The sequence below is a fragment of the Thamnophis elegans genome, chromosome 3 (assembly GCF_009769535.1).
Source record: "Thamnophis elegans isolate rThaEle1 chromosome 3, rThaEle1.pri, whole genome shotgun sequence".
In the NCBI taxonomy this organism is placed as follows: Eukaryota; Metazoa; Chordata; class Lepidosauria; order Squamata; family Colubridae; genus Thamnophis; species Thamnophis elegans.
In genome coordinates this window covers 97,905,857-97,933,776 of record NC_045543.1, presented here as the reverse complement: position 1 = coordinate 97,933,776, position 27,920 = coordinate 97,905,857, and the positions used below count along the sequence as shown (strand labels likewise).

The 27,920-nt window shown below is 36.3% G+C and overlaps 1 protein-coding gene across 3 annotated transcripts in view; it reads right to left on the bottom strand.

Moving 5' to 3' along the window:
- The window catches only part of LOC116505584 (colorectal mutant cancer protein), a 172,149-nt gene that overhangs the window by 47,594 nt on the left and 96,635 nt on the right, over positions 1-27,920 (bottom strand). For 2 of the 3 annotated variants that reach the window (XM_032212895.1, XM_032212897.1), the window contains exons 2-6: positions 27,180-27,293; positions 26,191-26,259; positions 22,559-22,701; positions 9,452-9,594; positions 432-595 (exon numbers count right to left, since the gene is read on the bottom strand). In XM_032212895.1, the coding sequence (XP_032068786.1) occupies positions 432-595; positions 9,452-9,594; positions 22,559-22,701; positions 26,191-26,232 (492 nt within the window). In that variant the 5' untranslated portion in view covers positions 26,233-26,259; positions 27,180-27,293. The remainder of the gene's footprint in view (positions 1-431; positions 596-9,451; positions 9,595-22,558; positions 22,702-26,190; positions 26,260-27,179; positions 27,294-27,920) is intronic. The other variant, XM_032212894.1, reaches the window with a different exon arrangement.

Sequence of the window (27,920 nt, the reverse complement as noted above, 5' to 3'; positions counted from 1 at the left end):
TCAGATTGTGGATTTTATTAATTATAATAATAATTCAAACAGGAAGTCTAACTTCCTTATTATCTCTTAAAATGGTTTACAAGGTGTACAAGTTTTGAAAAATCTATAAAACGATATGTAGGTTGCATATCAGGCCGGGATATGTGATGGAAAGAAGCACTGGTTGCTCTTTTTGATGATCCCTAGACTTGATCTTATAACACTGACCATGGTATCCATCTGAAATGGCTCCAGGTTGAGGTGAGGCACTGCATTATGCTGATTCACTTCTGGTCTCAGGAACCACTCTCAGTTGTGTGAAATGGACAGCAGAAATTTGTTAAACAAACAAACAAACAAACAATCAAATACTTCTTTATCAAATATGATACATGTGGACCAATTACATTATATCCTATAAACAGTTACAATTAACATTAATATTACCACACCTTGATGGCCAAGTCACAGTGTTCACTGGCAGTAGTGAGCTGTTCAATATGCCTGTCAACATCTGCCACAGACAAGCTACAGCTGCTCTTCTTTCTCCCACAGACAACATTCTCCAGTCCTGTCAGCACTCTCTGCAATTCAGAGTTTAAGTCACTACAGGTATCTGAAATAAAATGGAATGTGTCAGATTAGCATTGGAGACAACCTCATCTTTCTAATGGGATTAGGGAAGAAGAAGAGAAAGAAGCATGCAGACAAACAGATTCAAATTTTCCTTGAAAATACTAACATCCTAATCTTGCAACCTACTAATGATTACCTGACAACTAAGGTTAAAAAACAATCTTCTTTAAGTCCTCCTTAAAGCTCATATTGCTCGATTTTTGTGTAAGGGAAATCAAGGTAGTTTTTTTTTCCAGAACATTACAAATGGAGGTTGGTTGCCATTATCTTTTGGCTTATTTTTTTTTATTCTCAGCTCTGGGACATCCTGATAATAATCTATCCAAGTATTAATCAGATCTGGCTTTGTTGAGATTTTTTTGAGACTTGCCAATCAGTTTAAAGGTTGGGAGGGTGTTTTTACACAACAGGAGAAAACCATTAACTAGGAGACCTCAATGGTAAGGTCACTCTGCCAAAAATGTGAATCATCTACACAATATCACTGAAGCCAACAAATAAGGCAAAACGGAAATCTTCAGAATTACGTAATTATATTCTTCTAAGCAATCTTTAGCATGGCTCACGTATGTTTTATAGCACCTTATAAGTGTCTGTAATATCGGAGCACTATATCCTCATTACAATTTGTTCAAGAAAGTGAGATGATCTCTGTTTTTGCTTGCACTGCATCCCTGATTACATTTATTAAATTGAATGGTCAGAAGATGAATTGGTATAGTCCACCTACATAATGGTGGGGGTGAGGAATAAAATTAATGGCATTCAACAATATACTTATCTTTTATAGGTAACAATAATAAAGTGAGAGGCAAGCAATATATATTCCTACTGAATTTACTAGGTGATATTTATAGAATCCAAAGTCCTTTCACTTATTTTATTTATGATCATGGACTAAAATGAAAGCAATAATACAGTTGTGAACAATGTTCCCTCTAATTTTTTTTCAGTGTGTGCGGAAAAGTATAGTGTTTGAGTGGCACATTTTCATGCCTGAGCTCCTGAATTTTTTTCACAAATGTCACCCAAGACAACAACGAAATCAGTGTTATTTGAAACTCAATTCTACCATGTAAATATCCATTAAGTGAAGAAATCTCCGTATACAGGTAGTCCTCAATCTACAAACATAATTGAGCCCAAAGTTTCTATTACTAAGTGAGACATTTGTTAAGTGAGTTTTGCCCCATTTTACAACTTTTCTTGCTACAGTTAAGTGAATCACTGTGGTTAAATCAGTAACCTGGTTAAGTCAATCTGACTTTCCCACTGACTTTGCTTGGCAGAAGGTTGCAAAAGGTGACCCCAGGACACTGCAACCATCATAAATATGAGGCAGTTGTCAAACATCCAAATTTTGATCACGGCGGACACGGCAGCGGGGCTTTAAAGTCCCGGTGCTGTGTCCGCTATAGAGCGGGATGCGTCCCGCTGTATGGCGGACATGGCGGCAGGGCTTCGGCGGGGCTTTGGGAGCCACCTGAGCAGCCATGATCCCCCCTCCCCAGCCAGCTCACCCGCCCTACTCCCCGCCTGGCCAGCTAGCTGGCACAAGGCCTCACCACTCTCCTCCTCCTCCCCGCTCAAGTGGCAATGGGCTCTGCGGGACAATGGGGTCTCATTCCTCCCCCGGCGCAGGCTGGGTGCAGGTGCGAGGGGCTTGGCCCCGCGGTGCCTCCTCGCTCAGTTGCAGCCAGCAAAGAAAGGGGAGAGGAGGAGGAGTGGAGAGGGGAGCAGGACGGGGCTCCCAGTGGGGGGAGAGGAGAAAGGGAAGGGGGGCACAGTGGGCAAAAGAAAGAAAATGCCAGCCCGCCAGCAGAGGCGAGTAAAAGACCCACCTCTGCTGGCAGGCTGCCCCTCTCTTCTCAAACAAACTCTCTCTCAAATTGAGTTTGTTTGAGTGAAGTGAAGAAACAAACACGCGCGCGCACACACACACACACACAAATTACTTACAATAAAAAATTACTTACAAATTACAATAATTTTGAATTCCTTCCCCCTCCTTCCGACCCACATACCTTTTCCAGCTGTGTCACAGAGGATTTCTACTCTGCTCTTGTCTGCCATGATGAAAATGTTAAAAAAATGTAAAAAGAAAAAGGCAAGAGCTGCTGAGGTCAGGCTGGGTTAGCTGCTGCCAGAGCCTTTAATGGATGACTCTGCTTAACTGTTTAAAAAAAGCCTCTAAAAATGTGCACTCTACAGGAGGAGGCCAGAGAACCACGTGCCTCATCTACATAAGGAATTTTTCGGCTTTTAACCCTTGCTTAACTCTGCTCAAGTGATCACAAAGATAGACTAAATGAGGCACATGGTTCTCTCGCCTCCTCCTGCAGAGGGCACTTTTTTAGAGGCTTTTTTAAACAGTTAAGCACTAAGCAGAGTCATCCACTGTGACTCTGGCAGCAACTACCTCAGCCTTTTTTCTTTTGATTTTTTTTCTTTTCATGATGACAGTGGTAAGGCCCTGCCTCCCCTGACTACACGTCACTGCATATGAATGTGGACAGAGGTGCTTTGAACATGGGATATCACTGAATTTTCCTTCATCATCCTGTTCATTCAAGGTAAAACACTGACTCTTGCAATGTAAAAGCCCTCTTTGTATGATAGAGATAAAAGTGGCCTATTATAAAATCTCCCATAAAAATTATTTGAACCTTAGCAGAACTTCTGTCCTTTTACAGATCTGAATCAAGAACTCTGACTACCATTGGGACTGGGCTAAAGGACTGCAGTAAGACAATTCCAAGGTCATGTATTTTTCTTAAGAAAAGATAAACTTGTCAGCAAGGACTAAATGAACAAATGATCCACTCTGGAAAATTAGATTTGGCTGATATTTCCAACTAGTGTTAGAATTAGGAAAATTAATTATAGCATTGAAAGATTTTGGGCATACAGCAACAGCTTTTCAAGCCATTTGTTAATTCTAAGCAGCTGTAGATTCAAAATCAATTCCAAGATATGTAAAAATCTTGGTCTGTTCAGCTGGGATATCATTGATTCTCTGACCATATTTATTACTTAGTAAAGAAAGTCATTTTTAAAAAAACAAACCAATTTGATTCATCAAAATAATGTGTTGCTATAATTCTGTTGAAAAGTAAACTGAGTCTGGAAGAGAATGACAATATAAATGATTATTGCCTAATCTGGAGATTAAAATTACATCTTTACTTCCATATACATGACCTAAACAGGAGAAGCTTCTTGAATGAAGAGCCTAGTTGTATAGGAAACTGTTTGCTAGGTACTGATAAATATTAATGAGTTTTTCTAAAAGTTTTAACTCTGGATGAATTTATAAAAATGATGTACATATTGTAAAATATTCAAACTTGTAACCTAACAGTTTTTCATTAATGTAGTTCAAATTCTTCAATCTCAATATGCACATATTGCTATATTTTCGGTCTCTGTAGGCCACCTTCAATGACCAACTGAACATTACAAAACTGTTCTCAAAACATAAATTTTGTTAACACAGATATACTTAATATATTCTGGTATGAAACAATTCTACTGGCAGAATCACAGTATGTAGTCTTGGATGCTCTCTTCAGCTTGGTTGTTTGCTTGCAGCTGTTTTACTTGACGTTAACATCATCAGTACTAATGAACATGGGATTTGTCCCCTGATTTTGTACAATAGCATGTCCTGCTGTATGTTACAATATATAGTACACAGAATAAATACAGTCAATATGTAGGACAGCCAGGCAGAAGATTAGCCAAGAATATTCATAAATACCAACCAGAAATCAGAAACCATAATGAAAACCCCTTAATCTCACAAGACATAGACAAACTCAACCATAGTTTCAATGGAAATCTGTGAATATCACAGAACAAGCTAAATAAAAAAATGTTGGGGAATTCTGGAATTCCTGGAAAGTTCAGACAAAGCAGCCACTAATAGACAACGAAATAAACCACATTTACACACCATTCAAAAAAGGCAATAAAAAGCTAAGAAGGGAACAAAAAGGTCAGAATATATCCTCTCCAGCAACCAACACCCAGGTAAGTAGAGATAAACACTAGACAAAAACATTAAGAGAAAACAATATCCTAATTAGAGAACTACCAAGGAGGAAACATTGGAAGGGTAAGCAACAGGGAGGAAACCCCACATTCACTACTACTGATATTACCACCTAACTGGATAATGAAGCAGCTGCAAGCAACTGGCTTAGACCACTGAATACTCCAAAGTTCAACTCTCAGCTACGTATATTCTCATCTATTGAAGAGACTATATATATTATATGGTAATTAAACAAATATAATGCAAGAGAAGAGAAAATATATTGTTAAGTAAATCTCTTTTTTGGAGACTAGAGTTGAGTAGCAGAAGGTAGCAAGGAATGCGCAGCTGAATAGTCACACTATCAATCACAGCCGCCTAAGTTAAAACAAGGATAACTTTACTTGCGTTAACAAAAACAAAGTAGGATAAACATTCTCCAAAACAAACAATAAGTAGTCTTGAATTATATACACAGTCTATGATACAACACGTTGGTTTACAAATGCTCAACTCACGCTTCACCATGTAGACAGGTAACTAACATACAGAGTAGCCACCATCCAATATACAGTATTCAACTCCAATAACAAGCACGGAGAACATACAGGAACAACCAGGAACAACCAGTAGTAGTTCCTACAAATACTAAGTAGTTCTTATGGCCGATTAAAGCAACAGCATCCAATCGCAAAGTGACAGATGCATTATTTCAATCATGGCATATATATATATATATATATATATATATATATATATATATATATATATATATATATATATATATATATATATGCATAAGATTAATTTTATAGCCATATATGTTAGGGATGTAATTTTAATCTTGGGTTTGATATATATATATATATATATATATATATATATATATATATATCCCTAACATATATGGCTATAAAATTAATCCTATGCTTAAAAATTAATATATATTTTATATACAAACACAATTTGTTGATTTCAAAGAGATCAAGGGTAGGAAAACATTCTCAACACAAGCACTGAGAGCTGAACTATGGGCATTTTCTCTACCTACAAAGAGATAGTGCATTCTTTAACTGAACTGAGCTCCATGGAGAAAAGAAATTACAGAATAGTGGAAAGGGAGCACAAAAGAATGAAGAGTCCTACCTTTATCTGCCCATCTTTTCAGAGATATTTTGTTGTGAAACTCCACTGACATACCAAATAAGAATGATGAAGCTGAAATACTTTACATATGAACAATTCTGACATTTATATTGGGATAAATGATTAAGAGTTCTATTGCTTTTTCTAAGGGCTAATTTATATAAAAAAATTCCCATTACAGTGTTTTATATGGCAGGATATGAAATTTGTACTTGGCTTATTGCACAAATCAGCCCACTTGCATGAAATATTTCCACATTGATGTTACAATTCTTTAAGAGCTGATGTTTCAAGCAACTAGAAAGGGTGAAATAGTAAGCAAAATATAAATATGCAACCGCTTCAGCAAGAGGTGATTACTGTAGGAATTCATTCCAAAAACATTGGGAGGAAAGAAATCTGTACGTCATATGTGAATGATAGCTTATGAAACAATTTCCTGTTTGATATGCATGAAGAAAATATATTTCTGTTATTTGCCAATACTTGACTATCACAGTAATGAATTTATAAAAGTGTCCTAAGGAAACACAAGAGAAGAATTAACACTTACTCATTTTAAATTCCTTTAAAATACAGACTATGTATAGCTGTTTTTAATAAAAGGATGAGCACACAATAGAAATGGGCAAAGTATAGCCCTTGCATAACCTCTGAGCCAGTGGTGGGCTGCAGGCGGCACGCCCCGGTATGGATGTACCGGAGCCTGCCCAGAGCACTGGATACTGTTCCAGTACAGTGCTCCAGAGGGCCTACCCGCCCACCTGAGCTCCTTACCTTTCTTTTAAGCCTTCTGCGCTCATGCATGGTGCGTACAGAGCCTGTGCAATGCTCTGTGGAGCAGCTGGAGTGTCATGGAGGCTCGCAGAGGTGCTAAGACACATGCGCACACTGCGTGAGTCCATGTGGATGCCACCGGGCCCATTCCAACCGTACCAGTGGGAACGGGATCCGGAACCCACCACTGCTCTGACCATCCCTGGAGATAAGCCTTAAAATTGGTTAAAAGGCCACAAAGAAAATTAATGTCAATGTGGATTGACCACCTCAGGGATATACTTTTGAACTCTGTTTGCAAAAGATAAACTACAATAAAATAAAAGCTTTAATATACTTATGAGAAAGCTATTTGTCTACAATTAAAATCATGGTTCTGCATTAACCACATGTTTGTTTTATAATTAGCATGTTTCAGACAAAGATGTAGTAATGAAATTGCTGAATTGATACAATTATTCTCCAATCATATAGAATAATTGAAGTTTAAGGATTACCAAGAACCCAAAGTTATTCCTCCTATATTTCAAATCACCATAATAATCTGGGTACATTTTGTCATATTTTACATGACAGTGCTTTCCTCATTTTTACATTTCACAATGCAAATAAGACTAAAAGCAAAAATGATCTATATCTTGGGGAAAGCAGATTACATAGGACAGTGATGACGAAACTTTTAGGCACAGTGTGCCCAAACTGGAAAGCGCGCGTGTGCCAGAGTGCAGAAAACCCAACAATCAGCTGGCTGAGCTGGGGCGATAGCGCGTGTGCCCACAGAGAGGGCTCTGCATGCCACTTCTGGCACATGTGCCATAGGTTCACCATTCCGGACATAGGATGTACAATATAGGCCCAAATAAGGTTTTTTTAGTCCTTGATGGGGGTTTGTTTTGCCTATAGCAACATAGAGGCATATTTGCTTTATGAATATATCAAAAAAATTTAAAAAAAACAAAGTTATAAAAAAACTAGAACAAAAAAAAGGCATGCAAATGAAAACAAATATACTATTTGCTTTCTGACTGGTATAGGCTCAACATTAAGGTATACTAGATTCAAACAGGTGTCACATGTAGGGCAGTCTGGCAGCTTCTTAAAACAACAACTTTTTCCAGGTTCATGCTAATACAGTATTTGTTTCCTATTCAAAACTGAATTTAGCAAATTTTCCCAAACAGAATTATCTAAAATAATATAGTTATGTACCTAAAACAAAAACATCTAGAAACCTGCCTTGGGCAACTTTATCATTAAATATATATCTCCAAATTAGCTGGGCCATATATAGCTGTATATTAATCAATCATTATTAATTAACAACAAATTATACCCATGCATAAATTTTGCTTTCGTTTTAAGATCTTACAGTAATTGCATCACTATTTTTTTCCATGATAAGCGTGCTTGCTTTACACATCATAAAAATATTCATAGTGGTTAACAGTTACCCTATTATACTCTATTTTGTGGTTTTATTTTGCTCTGAAATAATTATAGAAATAGTGATTATTATAACATAGGAATTAAAAAACATACATACATACATACATGATTTTTTGAAAACATTTCAAATATTTTAAATATTCACATTCAGTGTTTCTATCCAGAATGACTCTTGTACCGAAGATATAGATCAATTTGAAAAATCATTGTTTATAGTTTGTAAATGGTGAGTAGATTTGAATAAAATTATCTTCTATTGCAGTGTTTCAGTGTTCCTTTATATGCTGATATTTTTTGCCACATCAATTTTCTACATTTTGTAGATCCAATTAAACATTTACTTATCAAATATTTTGCAATAGCTAGCGGAATAATAATTTAAACAACTTCTTAGCTGCAGGAATTTATACGTCATAAGAAACACAGATTTCCACATTTATACTGAAGAAAATTTGAGACACACACTACACAACATACTCTTACCAATAAATTATCGGTAGGTTTAGAAGACATCAAAATGATGCAGTAACTATTAGAATTGAAAATGGGTTATCGCTCTGAAATAAACATCAGAATCCAGAATTTTTAAAATGTGGCTTAATATACTGACTCTTTCTGTCACAAATTATTTCTATCCGGCACATTGGCTATAGGCCCATGCAATGGAACCACAAAACCTGCTGGAGCTTCACAAAAATTATGATTACAAGAACCATTCTGACACAAACAAATGTCCCTAACACTTCCCAGCTCAGCCAAATGTTATTTGAAACCTGCCATCTGTATAAAAATTACACAGCTTTCGGAAAGCAACAAGTCTTGGAAGAACATGGCTTTTCATTTCCTTTGTTATTTGATCTAATAGTACTAGAAATCTATGAATTTACACAGTTAATGGCATAAGAAGAAAAGTAAAATCGTCAAAACCTAATAATTTAATATAATATTGAAGAAAATGCTATATTTAAATTAATATATTTCAGAATATTTTTTTAAAAAAGTAAATGGACAAATGAGAATGATTTACTTCAGCACTTTGTAAACTTTTTAAAAAAGGATTGCTTCCAATGTCATTTCTGATTTTTTTACTGCAACTAAATCCTCAAGTGCAAACTTGTTGCTGAAATTAATATTTTGTATCTATTTCTGGTTGTTGATATATTATGTGTATTTTAAAAATACACATTTGTATTTTATTTGTATTATTAAAAATAATGATTGATATTTTTACTTTACTTTCAACATCTGTGGATGTCATTTTTTCCTTCAAAAAGGCTAGAAAAAAACTGGATTACTATTAAATGCTGCTGTTTACCTCACATTTTAAAAGATTAGGAAGGTTTTCTAGTTATTTAAATTTATTGCAATAGGGCATTATATGCTGTATTAAAAACGATCCATCTTTTAAAACTATAAATATATTCAAAATACCAATGTCAGCTGTGACAATAGTTGACTGGTTTTCTGGAAGTGAAGCAGAGGTCTGATCTTGGTCCATGCTATGTGAATCATCATTGACCTCATGTTGACTCTGACTAAGTTCTGATCGCAGTTCAGAATATTCATCTTCTTCTCTGAGGAATGAAACATAAAACATTCAGAATAACTAAATGTAGTTTAATAATTTCAAATGATCAAATATGCTTTTCATAGATATTCTATATTACATTTAGTAATATCTAAGATTGTAAGATCTAAGACATAAAATGGTCCATGAAGGGAACATAAAGCTCACAAAATTAATCACAGAAGGTATTAAAAATAAAGCTATATATATTCAGTGCTGTGTATTAGTGATTCGGTTATTTAAACTTTGCTTTGAATAGTTATTTTATTCTTTTACCATTTATAACTTCCAGGTTTTCAGAATAGCACAGAAATGGACAGAAATACATAGCTTACGCAATTCCACTTTACGGCTAAATGGAATTTCAACCCAGTTCCATCTGATCTACTCTCAGGGATCGCTCACATTTTTCTTTCATTAATCCTTTGCTACTGTGTCCATGTTTTACTTTTAAGAAATGCATTATTTCATAATATTAATTGGCAGTTTATAAATGAACAAAAAATATAAAAGTTAGAAAAATGACACTTTTTTTCACAGAAGGCTATAGCTAGAAATCACTTTCAGTAGCATATCTAGTAGTAGTCAAGGTAGCAGTCCTTGACTTATGACCACAATTGAGCCCACAATTGCTAAGTAAAAGATTTCTTACGTGAGTTTTGCCACATTTTATGACTTTTCTTGCCACAGTTATTAAATGAATCATTGCAGTTGTTAAGTTAATAGCCCGGTTGTTAAGTGAATCTGGCTTTTCCATTAACTTTACTTGTCAGAAGATTGCCAAAAAACATGACCCTGGGCTGCAGGAATTGTCATAAATCTGAGTCAGTTACCAAGTATCTGAATTTTGATCACGACCATGGGAATGCTGCAATGGTTGCAAGTGTGAAAAATGCCCATAAGTCACTTTTTTCAGTCCCATTGTAACTTTGAACGGTCATTCAATGAACTGTTGTAGGACTACCTGTACTTTAAGAACTGCAGAAGTCATTTTTTATACTTTACAGGGAAATTTATATTATTGTGCTGACATATTGTACATAAACTATTTACAATATTTCAATAATACATTCCAATACAAATAGATTGTATTGTAAATATATAGTTCAAGGGCTTTCTTGAACTATATTTAAGTTTAAGAAAAATATTTAAGTTTAACTATTTAACTACAATTGAAGGCAATAATGGAAGACTTTGGATGCTCACAGAATTCCTTCAAAGATGCCTAGATTTAATTGGTTGAGGATTTTCCTTTAAGAGTATAGCAATTATTTGTGATCAAATGTTTATGATCAAAGGAAAATGTAATATTATTACTTGCTCTTCATGTGAGTGCACAACTATTCAAACTATCAAAACTAAATTCAAATGAGAAGTATTACTGAAACCTGGCTGGGCCCAGAGGGAGGAGTCCCCCTTGTAGAACTGTGCCCAGAAGGATTTCAGGTGCTACATCAGCCGAGAGCCCAGGGAAGGGGTGGGGGTGTGGCCGCTGTTATCCGAGAGTCGTTAGTTCCTCGTAGGGTCCCTGCTCCGGAGATTGTCGGGTGTGAGTCTTTGCTGTTAAAGTTGGACCTCAAGGGTCAAGTGGGTCTGCTGTTAACGTACCTGCCTCCCAACAGCGTTGCAGCAGCCCTCCCCTCGCTCCTCGAGTCGGTAGCCGAGCTGGCAGTTGAGTTCCCTAGGCTGATGGTCCTGGGGGACTTTAATTTGCCGTCGCTCGGTGAAAACTCGGAGGGGGCGCAGGAGTTCATGGCTTCCATGACAGCCATGGGCTTGACCCAAGTAATTCGAGGCCCAACCCATTCGGCGGGACACATGCTTGACCTTGTATTTCTCTCGGAGCAGTGGATTTGTGATCTTGGTCTGAGGGGGAACGACATCATACCCCTGTCGTGGTCAGACCACTGCCTACTGAGGCTCGACTTTCGGAGACCAAACCCCCACTGTAGGGAGGAGGAACCGACCAGGTGGTTCCGCCCCAGGCGTCTTATGGAACCGTCAAGGTTCCAGACAGAGCTTGGGGTTATTCCTGACACTTTCGCCCACAGTCCGGTGGAGACTCTGGTTGCTGCGTGGCACTCGGCAGCATCGGAGACCCTCGACCGGATTGCGCCACTGCGGCCCCTCCGAGGCGGCGGATCCCGGAGACCTCCTTGGTTCACCGAGGAACTCCGGGAGATGAAGCGCCGGAGGAGATGCCTAGAGCACCGTTGGAGGTCCGATAAGTCCGAAGCGAACCGAGCAATGGTAACCACCTGCACCAAGGAATACACCAGGGCACTTAGGGCTGCAAAAAGATCCCATATAGCCACCTTGGTTGCGTCCGCTGAGTCCCGCCCGGCCGCCCTGTTTAGGATAACCCGCTCCCTACTGAACAAAAGGGAAGCGGGGGAACCCTTGCAGGGCAGAGCCGAAGAGTATGCCCAATTCTTAGCGGACAAAATTGCTCGGTTTCGGTCGGACTTGGACTCCACCCCTGCAGCTCCAGCCGAGGCACAGGAGGATCAACTCTGGGTTGAGTTTCAAGACGTTACCCCCGGGGATGTGGACAAGGCCATGAGGGCTGTAAGTACCTCCACCTGTGTACTGGATCCGTGTCCCTCATGGTTAGTTACTAACTGCAGTGAGGTGACACGAGGCTGGATCCAGGCGGTTGTCACCGCCTCACTTCGGGAGGGGAACTTCCCCGCCGCACTGAAAGCGGCGGTGGTGAGACCCCTCCTGAAGAAGCCATCTTTGGATCCAGCTATCCTTAATAATTATCGTCCAGTCTCCAACCTCCCCTTTCTGGGGAAGGTTGTTGAGAAGGTGGTGGCCTTCCAGCTCCAGCGGTCCTTGGAGGAAGCAAACTATCTAGACCCCTTCCAGTCAGGCTTCAGACCCGGTTACAGCACAGAAACCGCTTTGGTCGCATTGATTGATGATCTCTGGAGGGCCAGAGATGGAGGACATTCCTCCATCCTGGTTCTCCTCGACCTCTCAGCGGCTTTCGATACCATCGACCATGGTATCCTTCTGCGACGACTGCGGGAGGTGGGAGTGGGAGGCGCCGTGTTGCGGTGGTTCTCCTCCTACCTCTCGGACAGGTCGCAGTCGGTGTTAGTGGGGGGGCAGAGATCGTCCCCTAGGCCCCTAACTTATGGGGTGCCTCAGGGCTCGGTCTTATCCCCCCTACTATTCAACATCTACATGAAACCGCTGGGTGAGATCATTCGCAGGCACGGGATTAGATACCATCAATATGCGGACGATACTCAACTGTATCTGTCCGCCCCGTGCCAACTCAATGAAGCGGCAGACGTGATGAACCGCGGCCTCGAAGCTGTTATGGACTGGATGAGGGTTAACAAGCTCGTGCTCAACCCAGAAAAGACCGAGTGGCTGTTGTGTTTCCCTCCCAGAGATTCGACCAATATTCCATCACTCAGGCTGGGGGGTCAAATTCTACACCCCTCAGAGAGGGTTCGCAACTTGGGAGTCCTCCTGGACTCACAGCTATCGTTTGACCACCATTTAATGGCTGTGACCAGGGGGGCATTCGCCCAGGTTCGCCTGGTGCGCCAGTTGCGACCCTACCTGAATCGGGAGGCTCTCACAACAGTCACCCGGGCCCTTGTGACCTCTAGGCTGGAATACTGCAACGTGCTCTACATGGGGCTGCCCTTGAAGAGCATCCGGCGACTTCAGCTAGTACAGAATGCGGCCGCGCGAGTGATTGTGGGTGCACCTCGGTTCACCCGCATAACACCTATCCTCCGCGAGCTGCGCTGGCTACCTGTCGATCTCCGGATGCGCTTCAAGGTGCTATTAGTCACCCATAAAGCCCTACATGGCAGTGGATCTGGATACTTGAGAGACCGCCTTCTGCCAATTACATCCCTGCGACCAATAAGATCACATAGATTAGGCCTCCTCCGTATACCATCGGCCAGCCAGTGTCGGCTGGCAACTACAAGGAGGAGGGCCTTCTCAGTAGTAGCCCCGACCCTTTGGAACGAGCTCCCCGTAGAGATTCGCACCCTCGCCACCGTCCAGGCCTTCCGCACAGCCTTGAAGAACTGGCTCGCCCGTCAGGCCTGGGGACAAGGATAGTTCCCCTCCCGAATGATGAATGTATGTTGTTTATTATTTTATTATATGTCTTATCTTAATGTCTGTATCTCCCCTTCCCCGATTTTATGTGAGCCGCCCTGAGTCCCCTCAGGGAAAAGGGCGGCCTACAAATATTAATAAAATCTCTAAAAAAAAAAAAATCTCTAAATTAGTTTTATTATTATTAGGTTTTATTTATTATTAGGAAAACCAATAAATATTCCAAACATGTCAGAAGTTAGTTTAAAGTTGAGATCAAAGCTATATATTTATTAAAGAAGAGAATTAAATTCTAAATAGCACAGTAACTGGCACACAAATTAAAATACATGATAATGAAATATTGGTTAATGCTCTATGAATATGTTAATTACTGGGAACATTACACTCCAACAATAATTAGCCTTAAGCAAAAAACAATTACCATGATGTTGAAGACATGTCTTTTTTGGTTAGAAAGATAATTTGTTTGCTTGCTTAGTCAACTCTCTGCAATTAGTCATTCATTTCAAAACTTGAATTACTTCTTTCCTGGTGAATGAGCTTTTCACCATATTGAAACTGAACACACAAGATGCAATGAATCTAAATTTTATTCTGTTTAGCCAAATTGAGTTAAATTCAAACTAGGTTATGTGAAAACCTCTTTTTTCTTCGTGAAAACAAACATTTCATACTTGTTATAGCTGAACACAGTACAGCCAATTTTGAGGGCATCCCTTATACATGCAATTTCCTTCATTTAAAGGAAAGACATCAGTCTTCTTTCATTTTTATTTTATATAATCCATTTAAGGAATATCTTTTTCAAAATTAATTTAGTTTTGAAAGAAATCTGTCTAATTTAACATATTTCAGTTTAATATGCTCCCTTTCTTTATAACATATGCAAGCTTAATACCCTGCCTCATGTTAATATTAGTATTTCTGAGTTAAGTATGACTTCATTGCATGCAACTTGTGTTTCCAACAAGCCTCTTATACTGTGCATTTTTTCTTGCATATTTTATTTAGTAAATAAGTGCTCCCATCTCTTCCAGATATTACATATATTAAAATATGCAAAATTAAATAATACTTATATGAATTATACTTATATGAATGAAGTACTGTATTTTTTGGAGTATAAGATGCACCGGAGTATAAGACGCACCAAGGTTTTGAAGAGGCAAATTTTTTTTTAAAGGTTTTGCACTCTGCAAACCTCCCCAAAACAGCCTGTTTTTCACGAAAACTGGCCCGTTTTCCCCCCCCCAAAAAGGGCATGAATAGCTCTTTAGGAGGCTTATAGAGTGCTCCTGGAGGCCAGGGGAGCAAAATTTAGCAAAAAACGACCCATTTTTTGCTCATTTCTGCCCTCCCCAGCCCCCAGGAGATCTCTGAAAGCCTCCTACAAGTTATGCATGGCCATTTTGGTGAAGGGGTGGGGTTTTGGGAGGCAAAAAATGTTGTACTCAGTGTATAAGACGCACCCAGATTTTCAGCCTCTTTTTTGAGGGAAAAAGGTGCGTCTTATACTCTGAAAAATACGGTACTTTCTTCAAAAATGTGTTGCACCATCTCTTTTATTTGAGGTATCACAACGTTAGATGTTTGTGGTGTCTTCTAGGTCAGTGATCCCCAACCTTTCTGGGACTAGGGATTAGTTTCAGAGAAGACAATTTTTACATGGATTGCAGGGTGGCAGTTTTGTGTGCAACCTAGAGGTGAAGCTTTGCACACTCGCCCACCATTTGTGTGGCCCAGTTCCCAACAGGCTGGGGTTCCCTGTTTTTATTTTATTATTATTATTTTAATTAATAAGATTTATAGGCCGCCCAATCCTGAGGGACTCCGGGCGGCTTACAACAAAGAGAAAAAAAGAAATAATAAAAAATAAAAAGACAGATTTAAAATTACCACACATACATTCGTTCTGATCGGGGCTGGACCTCAACAGTGAGGTCAACAGCCCCAGGCCTGCCGGAATAGCCAGGTTTTAACAGCTTTTCTGAAGGCCATGAGTGGGTAAGGTCTGGATTTCTGGGGGTAGCTCATTCCAAAAGGTCGGAGCAGCCACTGAGAAGGCTCTCTTCCAGGGAGCCGCCAGCCGACATTGTCTGGTTGACAGCATCTGAAGGAGGCCCACCCTGTGGGATCTCACCGGCCGCTGGGAGGTATGCTGGACCTAAGCCATGTAGGGCTTTAAAGGTAATAACCAACACCTTGAATTGCGTCCGGAGACCAATAGGTAGCCAGTGCAGCTCGCGGAGGATAGGTGTAATGTGGGTGTACCTAGGTACAACCAGTATCGCTCGCGCGGCTACATTCTGGACTAGCTGCAGTCTCTGAACACTTTTCAAGGGTAGCCTAGTGTTCTAGATGTATTGGTCGTACTGACTGATAATTGTGAAGTTCAATGCATCTGGAAGATTCTCCTATGGAAAGTTGTATTACAGCAAACACAGTATGACTCCAGACTGAAAGCTATTTATGTAAGGCTATTTAGTAAGTGTATGGCATATGTAAACATTTCAAGTCAAACATGTTACGGAAATTATAACTGCTCATTTTTTTTCCAAAGTATTACCTATCTGAGGAAGAAGGATTCTTAATATACATTTTTGGAATCAGCCTCTCTTTAAGAAGACTGACATTTTTTCTCCCACTTTTTAAATTTTGCATTTTAATATTTCAATACCCATTGCTTCTTAACTTCACATTTTATTTTGATACTTTAATAAAGTTGTTATCTTAAGCATGTGTTATTGTTGTTTTAATTGAAAATGTGATTGGTAATTAAAATAATTATCAAGCACTTTAACAGTTGTCCTTTCAGAAGAATTAGATAAGGAAGGCTGATACTTTCCAATCAAAAATACCATCTTATGATAGGTCATATTTTCAGAAGATATCATTACATAATACATTGTCCTAATGAAAACATATTAAAGTCTGCATGACCACTAAGGTTTCAAGAAATATATATTTATCAGGTTTTTTTTTAATTTTTCTTTTCAGCATCCAGCCAGGATGGATTTTTTATATGTTTAATGTTGGATGTTTGGATCATTTTTTTTTCTTTTTTGTTGTTGTTACTATTGGATGTACATTTTTTCCTGTTTTGTATTTTATTCCTATTGATAAAACAATATATCCATAAAAAAGAAATATCATATATGGGACATTCTGGGCACAGCTAATTGCTATGCTACTTAAATTTATTTTTGAGAATTATGAAGTATACATAATAATAGAAGTATTTTGAAATATGCTGAGTTAATCAAAGCTCTCTCTACAAAAACCTAGTTTTCTAGTTATTAATTTAGCCATTGTTGACTTTCAATCACATCACAATCCTATTTTAACTTACAGTTATGACTTATCCTTTTAATAACAGATCAGATAAGTTTGCTTTTCTCATTAAGCAAAATGCAAGAAATTATACAAACTTTTACCCCATACACTCCTCCGCTAAGGAATTAATTTGAGATGCTAACAGTGTGTGTGCACAGTAATTCTCTCATGGTTTCACACACAATCTAAAATTTGGCTTTTTTCCAACTTCCCTTCTGTTTTAATCAGTGCTGCCACAATACCTTGATATCTATGGTATGAAATCCTCTGTGAATAAAAGAGTTGTTATAATTCAAGTTATGTTAATATTTGTGTTAAATCTTCTGTTAGTTCTCTCATATGAACACTGATTAACAATCCTCCATTTTTTTCTGACCCTTTGGTAATCTGAATGGGTGACTTTGTTCCCTTGTACAACAAATCAATTTTGCAAAGTTAAGAGATTTATATTCTAAGGAATATGGAGAAAGGGAAATCCTTTTTGGTTATAAATAAAAAAATATTTTTTTCATTATAAGAGAATTAAGAAACAATAAGAAATCTTCCTTCCTCTAAGAAATTTATGGTGTAAAATAAATATGCAGCATAAAAGCATAGAATTATTTGCTATCAAAATGGGCTTTCACAGAATTCTAAATGACAGTGTGTAAGGTATGTCACACACCAGTAAAGATCTAAGCAGAAGCTAAACACCTCTACATTCTCTCGTTAAGCATTCCTAAAATTAAGAATAGTTAATCAAATACAGTTTGCTTTTTTCAAGTCATTATTTCAGATACTTCCAAAATTGGCAAGGATGAACTGGTCTAAATTAATTATATAATCCAAAACATAATAAATGGATGTAGAAATGTTATTTCAATTAAGCTAAATGAAAAACAAAGCTTTACCATATTGCTTATAAAAATCATATATTTTGAACTAACATCTATTTGATGACTTATACAAACACACAACACTTTAAACAAAATAAAGAAAAAATAGCAAGCAGCAATAATATTTTCCCTTTTAGGTCAATTTTTCAATAGGAAAATAATGATTTCAAGTGGTAACTATTGTCAATACTCCTTTCTTTGCATTAATGAATTTTAGAACAATGCCTATATTTTTAATAGAAGAATTTGCTCTTTTGATGCAAACTTTATAGCATATTAAAGATTCAACAATGCAGTGTTTAGCTATCTTTATCTTTAAATTATTCATAAGTAGACTATGATGTATAAAAAATGCTAGAAGGAAAAATGGTAAACCATTTTCATAACCCTGGTGAAAAAGCTAGTATGGTTCAGTGGTGGGTTTCCATTTTTTTTACTACTGGTTTGCTTATGCGCGTGCCCGATCTGGATGGAACTGGGAGCAACCCACATCTGGTATGGATGCAAAGAACAGGTTTTAACTTAACTCTAGGTCTTATTTACATTTCTAAGATACTCTATAGTTATCTTTATAACTTTCATCACTCCACATGTTTTAAAAAAGTCCTTCCACTATTACCTCTTAAAAACTTATAAAAAGTTGAATTATTTGAAAAAATATATACTTATAATTACCATTAGAGTAAATCATAATCCAATAGAAAATATTAGACATGAGTATCAAACTTGAAGTTATTAGCAGATTATTGTCGTCATACTTCCTACCTTTCTCAAATATCCTTCCTAATATTTAGCTGCTCTGCTCCCTTCCCCTGTTTTAATCCCAATAGGGATGTGGGTCTAAACATAGGCAAATTTCCTTAGCAATGTAGCAGAGCTCAAAAAGTTCATAAGGCCATGACTGTATAGGGAATCCTTAATGAGCTAAGAGATTTTAATTTCCTCATCTATATTTGAGCCGATAAGGTTAAGGATTATGCACACATGGAGAATAAATTGTAAGCAAGGACAAATTGTGACAATGTATAATGTTATTATTAATCACATGACATATCTATTAAAGCATCAGTGCTAGCTTTCAATTTCCTAAGTCAGCCACATGAGATATTCTTAATGTTGACCTTATTCTGGCAGAAAAATACAGAATGAATGGCACCACAAGAATATCCTATAATAGGAGCTAAAGCTTATCATCTCATACTGAAAATGTTTATTAAACAACAATAATAACAAAACTTTCTGGTCGTTATATAACTGGAAAAGGTTTTTCACATGATTTTTAAAAGTTATGAATCAAAACACTAAAAAGGGAACTGTAAGTTAAAGTATCTTTCCACTATTATAATATTTTGAAAGAATTTCAATATGATGCCCTTTTAAAAAGGTACAATGAAAATACATTGAGCTATAACTGGTTCAGTTATCCAGTAGGTGATTATAATTTCAAAATCATATCACTTAAAAAGAGAGAATAAAATTTAATTAACTGTTATTTTATTTACTGCTTTGGTAACATTATAGTTTTATTTGCCACATAAGCAGGAGTTAATCTGATCTATCACAATTGCCGCCTAATATTTTTCCTTACTAGAAATCAAGATAATAGTTTTCTGTATACTTGTTATTAAAAAATTATTAATAATGACATTGTAAAACATTGACCAATCAAATGTGTAGGAATAATAGCATTTTTTATTAATGATGTAATTTGCAAATTTATCTTTTACCATTTGTTAACCAAGGTCTATTATATACAATTAATTTTTAGAATGACCTCTGAAAAATCTGAGATCAACCTTCTCTTCCGTGGCAACCTATAGGCACATTCTAATTAATCTTACTTCATCAGTTAATTCTTTGCCTGATCAGCTAAATTCAGACATCAGAACTCAGTTTTGATTATACTCATATGTTTTAATATGGCCCTTGGGGCAAAGATACTGTGTACCAATGGCCATGGTTGATTCCAGCCGGGCTTCTACTTGGGAAACACTCCACAAATGATGACTGGAGTGATATACTAAAGGAGTCGGCTGTTTCCAAGTCTTAAAGAGATTTTTATGTTAAACCATGCATTTAAAATTTGACACGGAAACAATTATGTTTATTAGTCATGGTAACCACCCATTAAGCTGAGGCTGGACCCTACCCAATAGAAGCCTAGTCACAACATTCTGGATCTGCTATAGTTGATTGTTTCTTCCAAAAGTATTCAAATTCCAAAACACAGAAATTTAGTCAATAGATTTTGTTGCATACCAAGCAGAAGAGGCTATATCTGACTTCATTACATTAATTACAACTTCCAAGCCACTTTGCCACAAAAACTCAGAGCTAAAATATTGATTTTTGCTGTAACAATTTATGAACAAGTGACATAATTTACAATGCTACAGCCTATTTTTCAAACCTTTGGTTACCAAACCTTTGGTAACAAGTTTTTTTTTAAAAAACTAACCAGCACTATTTCAGATAGTTTATCTTTCAAATCTCATATTAAATTGTACATAACTGCACATCTTTAAAAATATGTTATCCAAGCAGTTGGAGAGTAAGCAATTGCATTGTTGTAGGACAATTCAGAATGATAATTGGCTTGACTTTTTAATTATTATGTCACCTCCATCAAATGCATTTGAAAGTGTTAATGTCTTATCCAACTCATTTGTTGTGTGGCTTCATGTATGCTTAGTTGAATAAATTTGGAAGATCTTTGACAATATTAAAAACCAAATCAATCCTGTCATTAAAGAAAGTCAGATTGCTTAGAAAATAAATATATAATATTACATTGCATTGCACACTCTCTGCTTTTGAAGTCATTAAATTATTTCTACTTGTGCCATTCAGTCCAGAAGGAGTGAAAGGCAACTGGCAGGGCCCAGGAAGAAAACCTTTGCAGTCATGGCACTCTACCTCTGAAATATCATTCCTCAGACACCAGGTTGGTCCCTTCCCTGTTGACCTTTCATAAGGCTTTGAAGATGTGGCTTTGTGCTTGAAACTGTGCGCTCTAGAGATGGGCTAGTTTGGTTATGTTGACTGTTTAATTGGGTCTTTATAATTTTTTCCTGCTGCTATGGGTTTTATATTTTTTTGCATATGTTTATCAGGTTTTTAATTTTGTTAGGTGACCATAATTGTGAATATGAGATGGGCAACCATAAAAGTCCACTGTATGAATAAGAAAGAACAACAAGTGGAATTGCATTAAGAGCTTATTGTTATAATTTGGTATGGATCTTACTTTGCTTTGCGAAGCCTTACATGCATAGATGATATTGAATAAAAAAGTATTAGCCTTCATTACTAAAATGTTTCTCTCCATATATTTTGCATACTCTGTACATGCAGTTTTACCATCTATTGATAAAAGCTTATGATTTGGACAACAAATCTATGTAACACTAAAGAGTTTTTTTGTATAAAAGCAATGCAGCAGAGTAGTTGGTAGAATTAATATGGACTACTTATAAATAATACTCATTTATAGTCAAGAGTGTGTGATGCCTTAATGTTTCAAGGATAGATAGCTCTGAAAGATGTAAGAAGCTAAAGAAAGATATTAAGAATCATCTAATGCCAAAAATGGTCAGCAAAGCACAGTATCATGTTCCTTGGCAAAATCTGGGCAGTGCCAATTTACCACCAACTCTATAGTGGGTTTTTGGAAATGCAATCTTGTCATAGAGTAAAATATCTTTTTCTCTATCATTACAGGGCTCCTGATCTACTATGGAACAGAGTTTTATCTATGAATCCTCATACAACTTCTTCTCCAGCATTGGCATGGAATGAGTGTTACTGTCAGGCCTGCAGCCATATTTTCTGGTGGATCTCAGGCCTGCCACACTTTCTATTATACTACTATGCATTTTCTATTGTGGGAAATGGGAGGGGGGATTGTTTGAAGTTAGAGATATGTAGCCATAACAAAATTCTTTCTAGAAAGCCAAGGTCATCCTTTGTCTTTGCAGCTCTGGACCTGACCGGAACTGGATGGGTGGAAGCTGCCAGCATGGCAGTGGAAGATTGGACCATGTGATGGACTTGTGGGGGCAAGATCTTGAACTTTCCACTGGGTGGGAAAACCAGAAAGCCTTCAGATTCAGGTTTTCCAGGTGTGCCAACATGGCTCTCTTAATAAATTGGAACTTTGAGCAAGACTTTGCCTTGGACTCTGATTTTCTTTTGGATGTTATTTGAAACCCTGACAGTTATAGCTTCTCAATCTTCTCAAGCAAACATGTTCTGTTCCTGTTATCAATAATATAATCTTCTCCAGTAACCAGAAGATTGTTGACAGACTGTCAAGGCCTCAAGTATCTTATTCCTATTATAAATATTTAAGTTTAAGGGTTTTTAAAAATGAACTTTTAATTTTGTGTTATTTGATATTAAATGCTAAGGCCTTAGAAAGAATGCCCAACATTTAGAAGTGGCTTGTAGTTATACTTAAGATATTCAGAAATTATTTGAATGTTGGGCATGAGCTTTTATGAAATGTCCAGGATATGAACAGGGAAAGCAGAATACAGAATTCAATAACTAGTGTTATAAACTAAAGTCTAAAGAATGTATACTTAGAAAGCGAAATTGTTTTCATGAAACCCAAGAGATATGTTCATGGTAGTATCTTGTTAATAAATACATTTATCATTGTACCTTATAGTAGTTCCTTGCAGTCGATCTATTTTCTTATTTAGCTCTGCAATAATGCTATGAAGCTCTGTGATCCGTTCCTCATAACGAAGCGTTGTACGCTCTTGCACATCTTCATGCTCCCTCATTAGGTGAGATTGCTCACACTAAACAGTGTAAAAAACATTTAGAGATCATATGGAAGCAAATGGAACATGAGGCATGATGTTATTTTGCAACCTGTCATCTTCCCAAACATATAAAAACTGATAATTAGGTTTAGATTAAACTGATTAATGAAAAAATACCTTCAAGAATTAATATACTGTAAGCCATAATAATCCTTTTTTTTTTGTATGAATCTCTCTGTTTCGTGAAATTATTTGTCATTGTAAATATAAAAAAGCACCAAATGAAGTTTAGGAAGATATTTAAAACCCTGTTCTGTTGCCAGGCTCCTGGAGCACAATGAGGAAAGTTCCAAGCTGGTTGGATATAGTATATTTTATTTCTGATAAGTCATTTAATTGTTTTAGTTTCCTTTTGTGATATATGTTATTTTTATTTTGTATTTTTATTTAATAATTTTTATACCACCTAGAATCATATAGTTTGATTAGGGTTGCCATATAAATGTACTAATTAAATAAAACAAAGTTAATCCACTGTGCACAGTAACAGCACAGGGATAATGTATTCTTATCACCACAATATAATTTATAGTAGGTAACTGAAACTATAAACCTTAAAATGCTGTTGAACTACAATTTTCAGAACTTTTGGATCACACTTTACTCTTCCTGCACAGTACTGGTTTCAAACAATCTCCTGCTACAATATCATGTGAATTTCCTGTTCTAGTAAGTGATAAAAAGGTTGATTTCTGGATGGTTTGGATCTGCAAAAAAAAAGTCGCAATGATAGGATGTCATTCCCACTATAAAGAAGAGAGGCCAATCTGTTTGGTGTGTTTGCTAAAAAGAAGTGTCCCGCCTGGTGAGATGGACCACACTGAAATTATTTTTGGCTATATACCAATCTCAGACCTAATATTAAAGAAGAGAAAGACTCCTACCAAAAACATTGATCTGGAACATTCCTGATGGCAACTTATGCTATGTATGTATGTATGTATGTATGTATGTATGTATGTATGTATGCATGCATGCATGCATGCATGCATGCATGCACGTACGTACACATATGAATCACAGAATTTGGAATGAAAACCCTATCAGTTTTAGCATATTGATACAAGAACTTAATGGATCCTCTCATTTTAGATATAAAACCTTATAGTAACATGCTGTAGATTCATTAAAATGAAAGACTGTACCTCTGTAGACTCAGCTAATTATGAGACTAAATTTAAATTTTAAGTGATGAAAGTTCCATAGGAAGACTGGATCATTACATTATTCAATGAATCAATCAAATTTCATGCTAATTTACAAGGTGTGTCATGCCGAAGGAAAAAAGGAGGCTAGTTTTCCTGTTAACTCATTTATAGTAGTAGGAGCAAATCAGGAAGGCAAAACTAGATGCAAAACCTTTTCCTCTTTAGAGTAGCTGGGATAATGCTTTAATGAAAGTGGGTTGATGAGAATGATTAATAATCCTGATGTGGGGATAATCTTCACATATCTGTTGGGTTTAACTGAATTCAAAATGCACATTCCATTATTTTACGGTAAAACAATAGCTGCCTGAAAACTAAGAATTCTAAGCTAGAAATCTATGATATATTGTAGCTACCTCATTAACTGGAAAACGATTCATGTTTTTTCATGGAACTGTCAACCTAAATCATTTAAAGAAGTTAGTCCATGCTACTTTTTGACTCTTTTATCACAGCAGCAAATATTTCAGACATAAATTTCACAATATAACATTTTAATTAATTGAACAATTATTATTAATACTTGGAAATAATCAGAATTTAAAAAAAAATGATATTAGTTATCTTGTATATTAAAATATTCACAGCGACCAACAATCTATTTTTAATGATAGTACTACAAATCATTAAAAATATTGAATTGCATATTACTAGTATATTGAAGATTATTGCATGATTTTTTCTTTAATTAATAATCTGTTTTTATCGAAGAGCATCTGTGTATTCATATGTTTAATAATAGCTCAAGTGTCTTCTCCTACCAGGATGTGGATGGCCACATCTCCTCTATGCTACTTCCGCAATTTTTCATAATTCAGAGAAATCCAAATATATACATGGTTTCTGTAGGTGCTGCTTTGTGATATCTTACTTCTCTTCTATTGTTCCTTTTTACCATTATATAGCGAATTGACCAACTACAGCTTCTGATCATTTTAATTCTTCATTTTAAATCTATTTTCCTTGAGATTATAATATTTTTAATTTCTAAAACAGTATTTCTGGCAATTTTTATTTGCCACTTTACAACACCAGGTTTTTTTCCCCGTTCTTCTGAGTTTAAGTTTCCAAAATTGCCATTTTTTTTGCCTTGCTAGAGAAAGGTATAGTTAATTATTGTTTTTATTTTACTTCTTCACTTTGGGGGTTTTGTATTAAAATGTAACCTACACTTTTCACTATTCTCAGGTTCTTTAGTTTCTCTACTATTCTAGGAGCATAGTATCATCTGTATATCTTAAATTATATATTATTTATTGACAATCAGGGTGAAGATCTAAATTCATCAAATATTTTTCAGTATAGGCAATAAAAAGGGGAGGTAACAGAATATGCCTCTAGTGCTCTTTCTTCTGGGTTAACAACTTCTTTGAAAACTTTCCTTCATTCTCAAAATAAAATAGTTCCCAGTTTAGATACATTATATTTAGAATTTATAATTATAGCTAGCATGTGATCTCCAAAGAATAATTATCTGCTGATGTGATGATCTTACTGTACACTTGCCTGCTTATTGTTGTTTCCCCATATTAAACCCCCCCCCCCCATTTCATACTGAAAGGAGTGAAGTAATCATGCCTTGTACTCACAACACCATAGATATACTGCATACTAGGAAACTATTCAAGAGAATTCAAAGCACAGTAATAAACTACAATGGAAATGTCATGAATATAATGATTTGTGATTATTAAATTATATTAATACTAATCAAAGGATACACAATTCTGGTATATGTATTAACTCCTGTCCAAACTGAGCAAGGATTTCTTTTTTAATCTTCCTGCTATTATTGTTAGCAGATAGTCTTCAATAACTTGAAACAAAGCCCTAAATTAGAAACCAGGAGACTCTAGTCCCATCTTAAATATGAAAAGTGACTGGATGACTTTGGGCCAGTGACTCTCTTTCAGCCCAAATCACCTCACCAGGTTGCTGCTATCAGGAAAACACAAAGAGGAAGGAGTAATAAATATACTTAAGTAGGAGCAAGTTGCAGTGCACAGTGGGTACTCAACCCAGCAGTCAAGCTTTGTCCATAGCAACGTTCAATGTAGATTTTGGCTAATAAACTGGTTATCAGAGAATGAAGCCCATTAAAAAAATGGTTCTTTAATTTTGTGAGCAAGAGGAAGAGCCAAGGCCAGGATATTACAATTGCAGTTTGCTTGTATTAGACTACAGAGTATGTTCTTATCGATATAACCTAATTTTGTATTTGACTTTTTTTTTTACAATGCATCACATTGCTACTCACCTTTTTTTCCATAACTGTTATTACCAAGCCAAGTATTCCCATCCTTTACTTGTGGCTTCATTTAGTTTCCTAAGTGAAGAATTTTGTATTTATCTTTACTGAGTTCATTATGTTATCTTTCAGCTCATTTATCTAATCTCGCATGATTATTTTGAATTTTACTTGTCTTCTTTGATATTAACTGTCCTACTCTACTTTGCATCATCTGACATTTGTTTCCTTCCACCAATTCATCTAAGTCATTACAAGTATGTTTTAAGAGTCTAGGATCAGGTTCCAGTCTTGTGGCATCATACCCAATATCACTCCAATATGATGAAATAGTCATTAGTAAATATTCTTCAAATGCAAATTTGAGATTGTTACGGTATGTGTCAACCTGTCATGTCATCTCGTCTAGCCTAACACAGTCTGCTAGTCAAATATTTTCTGTCCTTTTATCAAATGTTTTGCTAAAATAAAGGTATAGTATATGTATATTGCCACAATCTATTGAGAAAGCTTAATACCAGAAAGCTAGTCTAGCAAGACACTGCAGAAGACTTGGATTTTTCAGAAATACATGCTGAATCCTGATACTTTTTTTCAACCACTTATAAATCAATTTATTTTTCTACAAATCAAAAATTTTGCTTCAATGGGTGAGAAGCTTAATAAATATGCATACCCTTTTGAACTGAATGTACCATTTCCATGGTAGGGAAATTTTTGGTCATACTTGCAGGAATTTTATTTTTCAAAAACTGTATAAACTCTTTGAATAGGCCAATAACTTGATTATGTATTATGTTCTTTTGTTTAGAAAAATAACACAATTTTGTTTCCCAATGCCCTTAGTATCAAGAAACTATTCTGATAGACTTTATTATGTTCATCTGTGAAAAGTCACATTTGATGCCTTTGATGCAACAACAATTCTTTTGATTGGTTTAAATGTTTGAGGTATTGAGCCATGGCCATTTGAATAATATAGTTGAATAATAACTAACCTGGGCTTTTGCCAATTTCTTTTCCAACAAATCTCTCTCTCGTTCTGTTTGCTGTAAGCGCTTATTAAGATCAACGATGTCGCCTTTCAAAGATGCCAGGGCTGCTAAGTGGAACTGTAACATATAAACAAAATGGAGTTAAAATTAAATACAATCAACAAAACATATCCTGGTTGAGACAATGCAAGTGGTATAATTCATATATAAATTTTCATAATTTGAGATTTCAAATGAATAAATAGAACAAATAATTTCGCATTATTCAAAAAATTCTACTGTGTATTTCCAGCATTAATGTTTAATACATTTTCTTTTTAAAATTTTATAATTCATTTATTAACCAAATTTCTACTCTGCCTCAATTTAGGGACTTTTGAAAGCTGACATTGGTTACAAAAAGTGAGTAAAACATTCATTGATAACAGCAACACAAATGTTAAAGCAACATCACCCAAACATAAAACACCATAAAAATAAAAAAGTAAATATGGCATAATAAAATTAGGAAAAGTCTTTTGAGTAACTTCATCTTTAAAAACTTATTTAACATCAATGAGGAGGGTAGCCTAATTAAAACTAGGAGGCCAATCCACAGAATTGGTTCTACTAGAGAAAGGTAGCACTTCTAACTTTAGCCTCCTGGACCTTCCAAAAATGTGGGATCAGTAATAGTTATCTCTGCTTGACCTACTGTAAGTGATGGAGCCAGTAATGGCTAGAGCAGATTGCACCTAGGCAGCA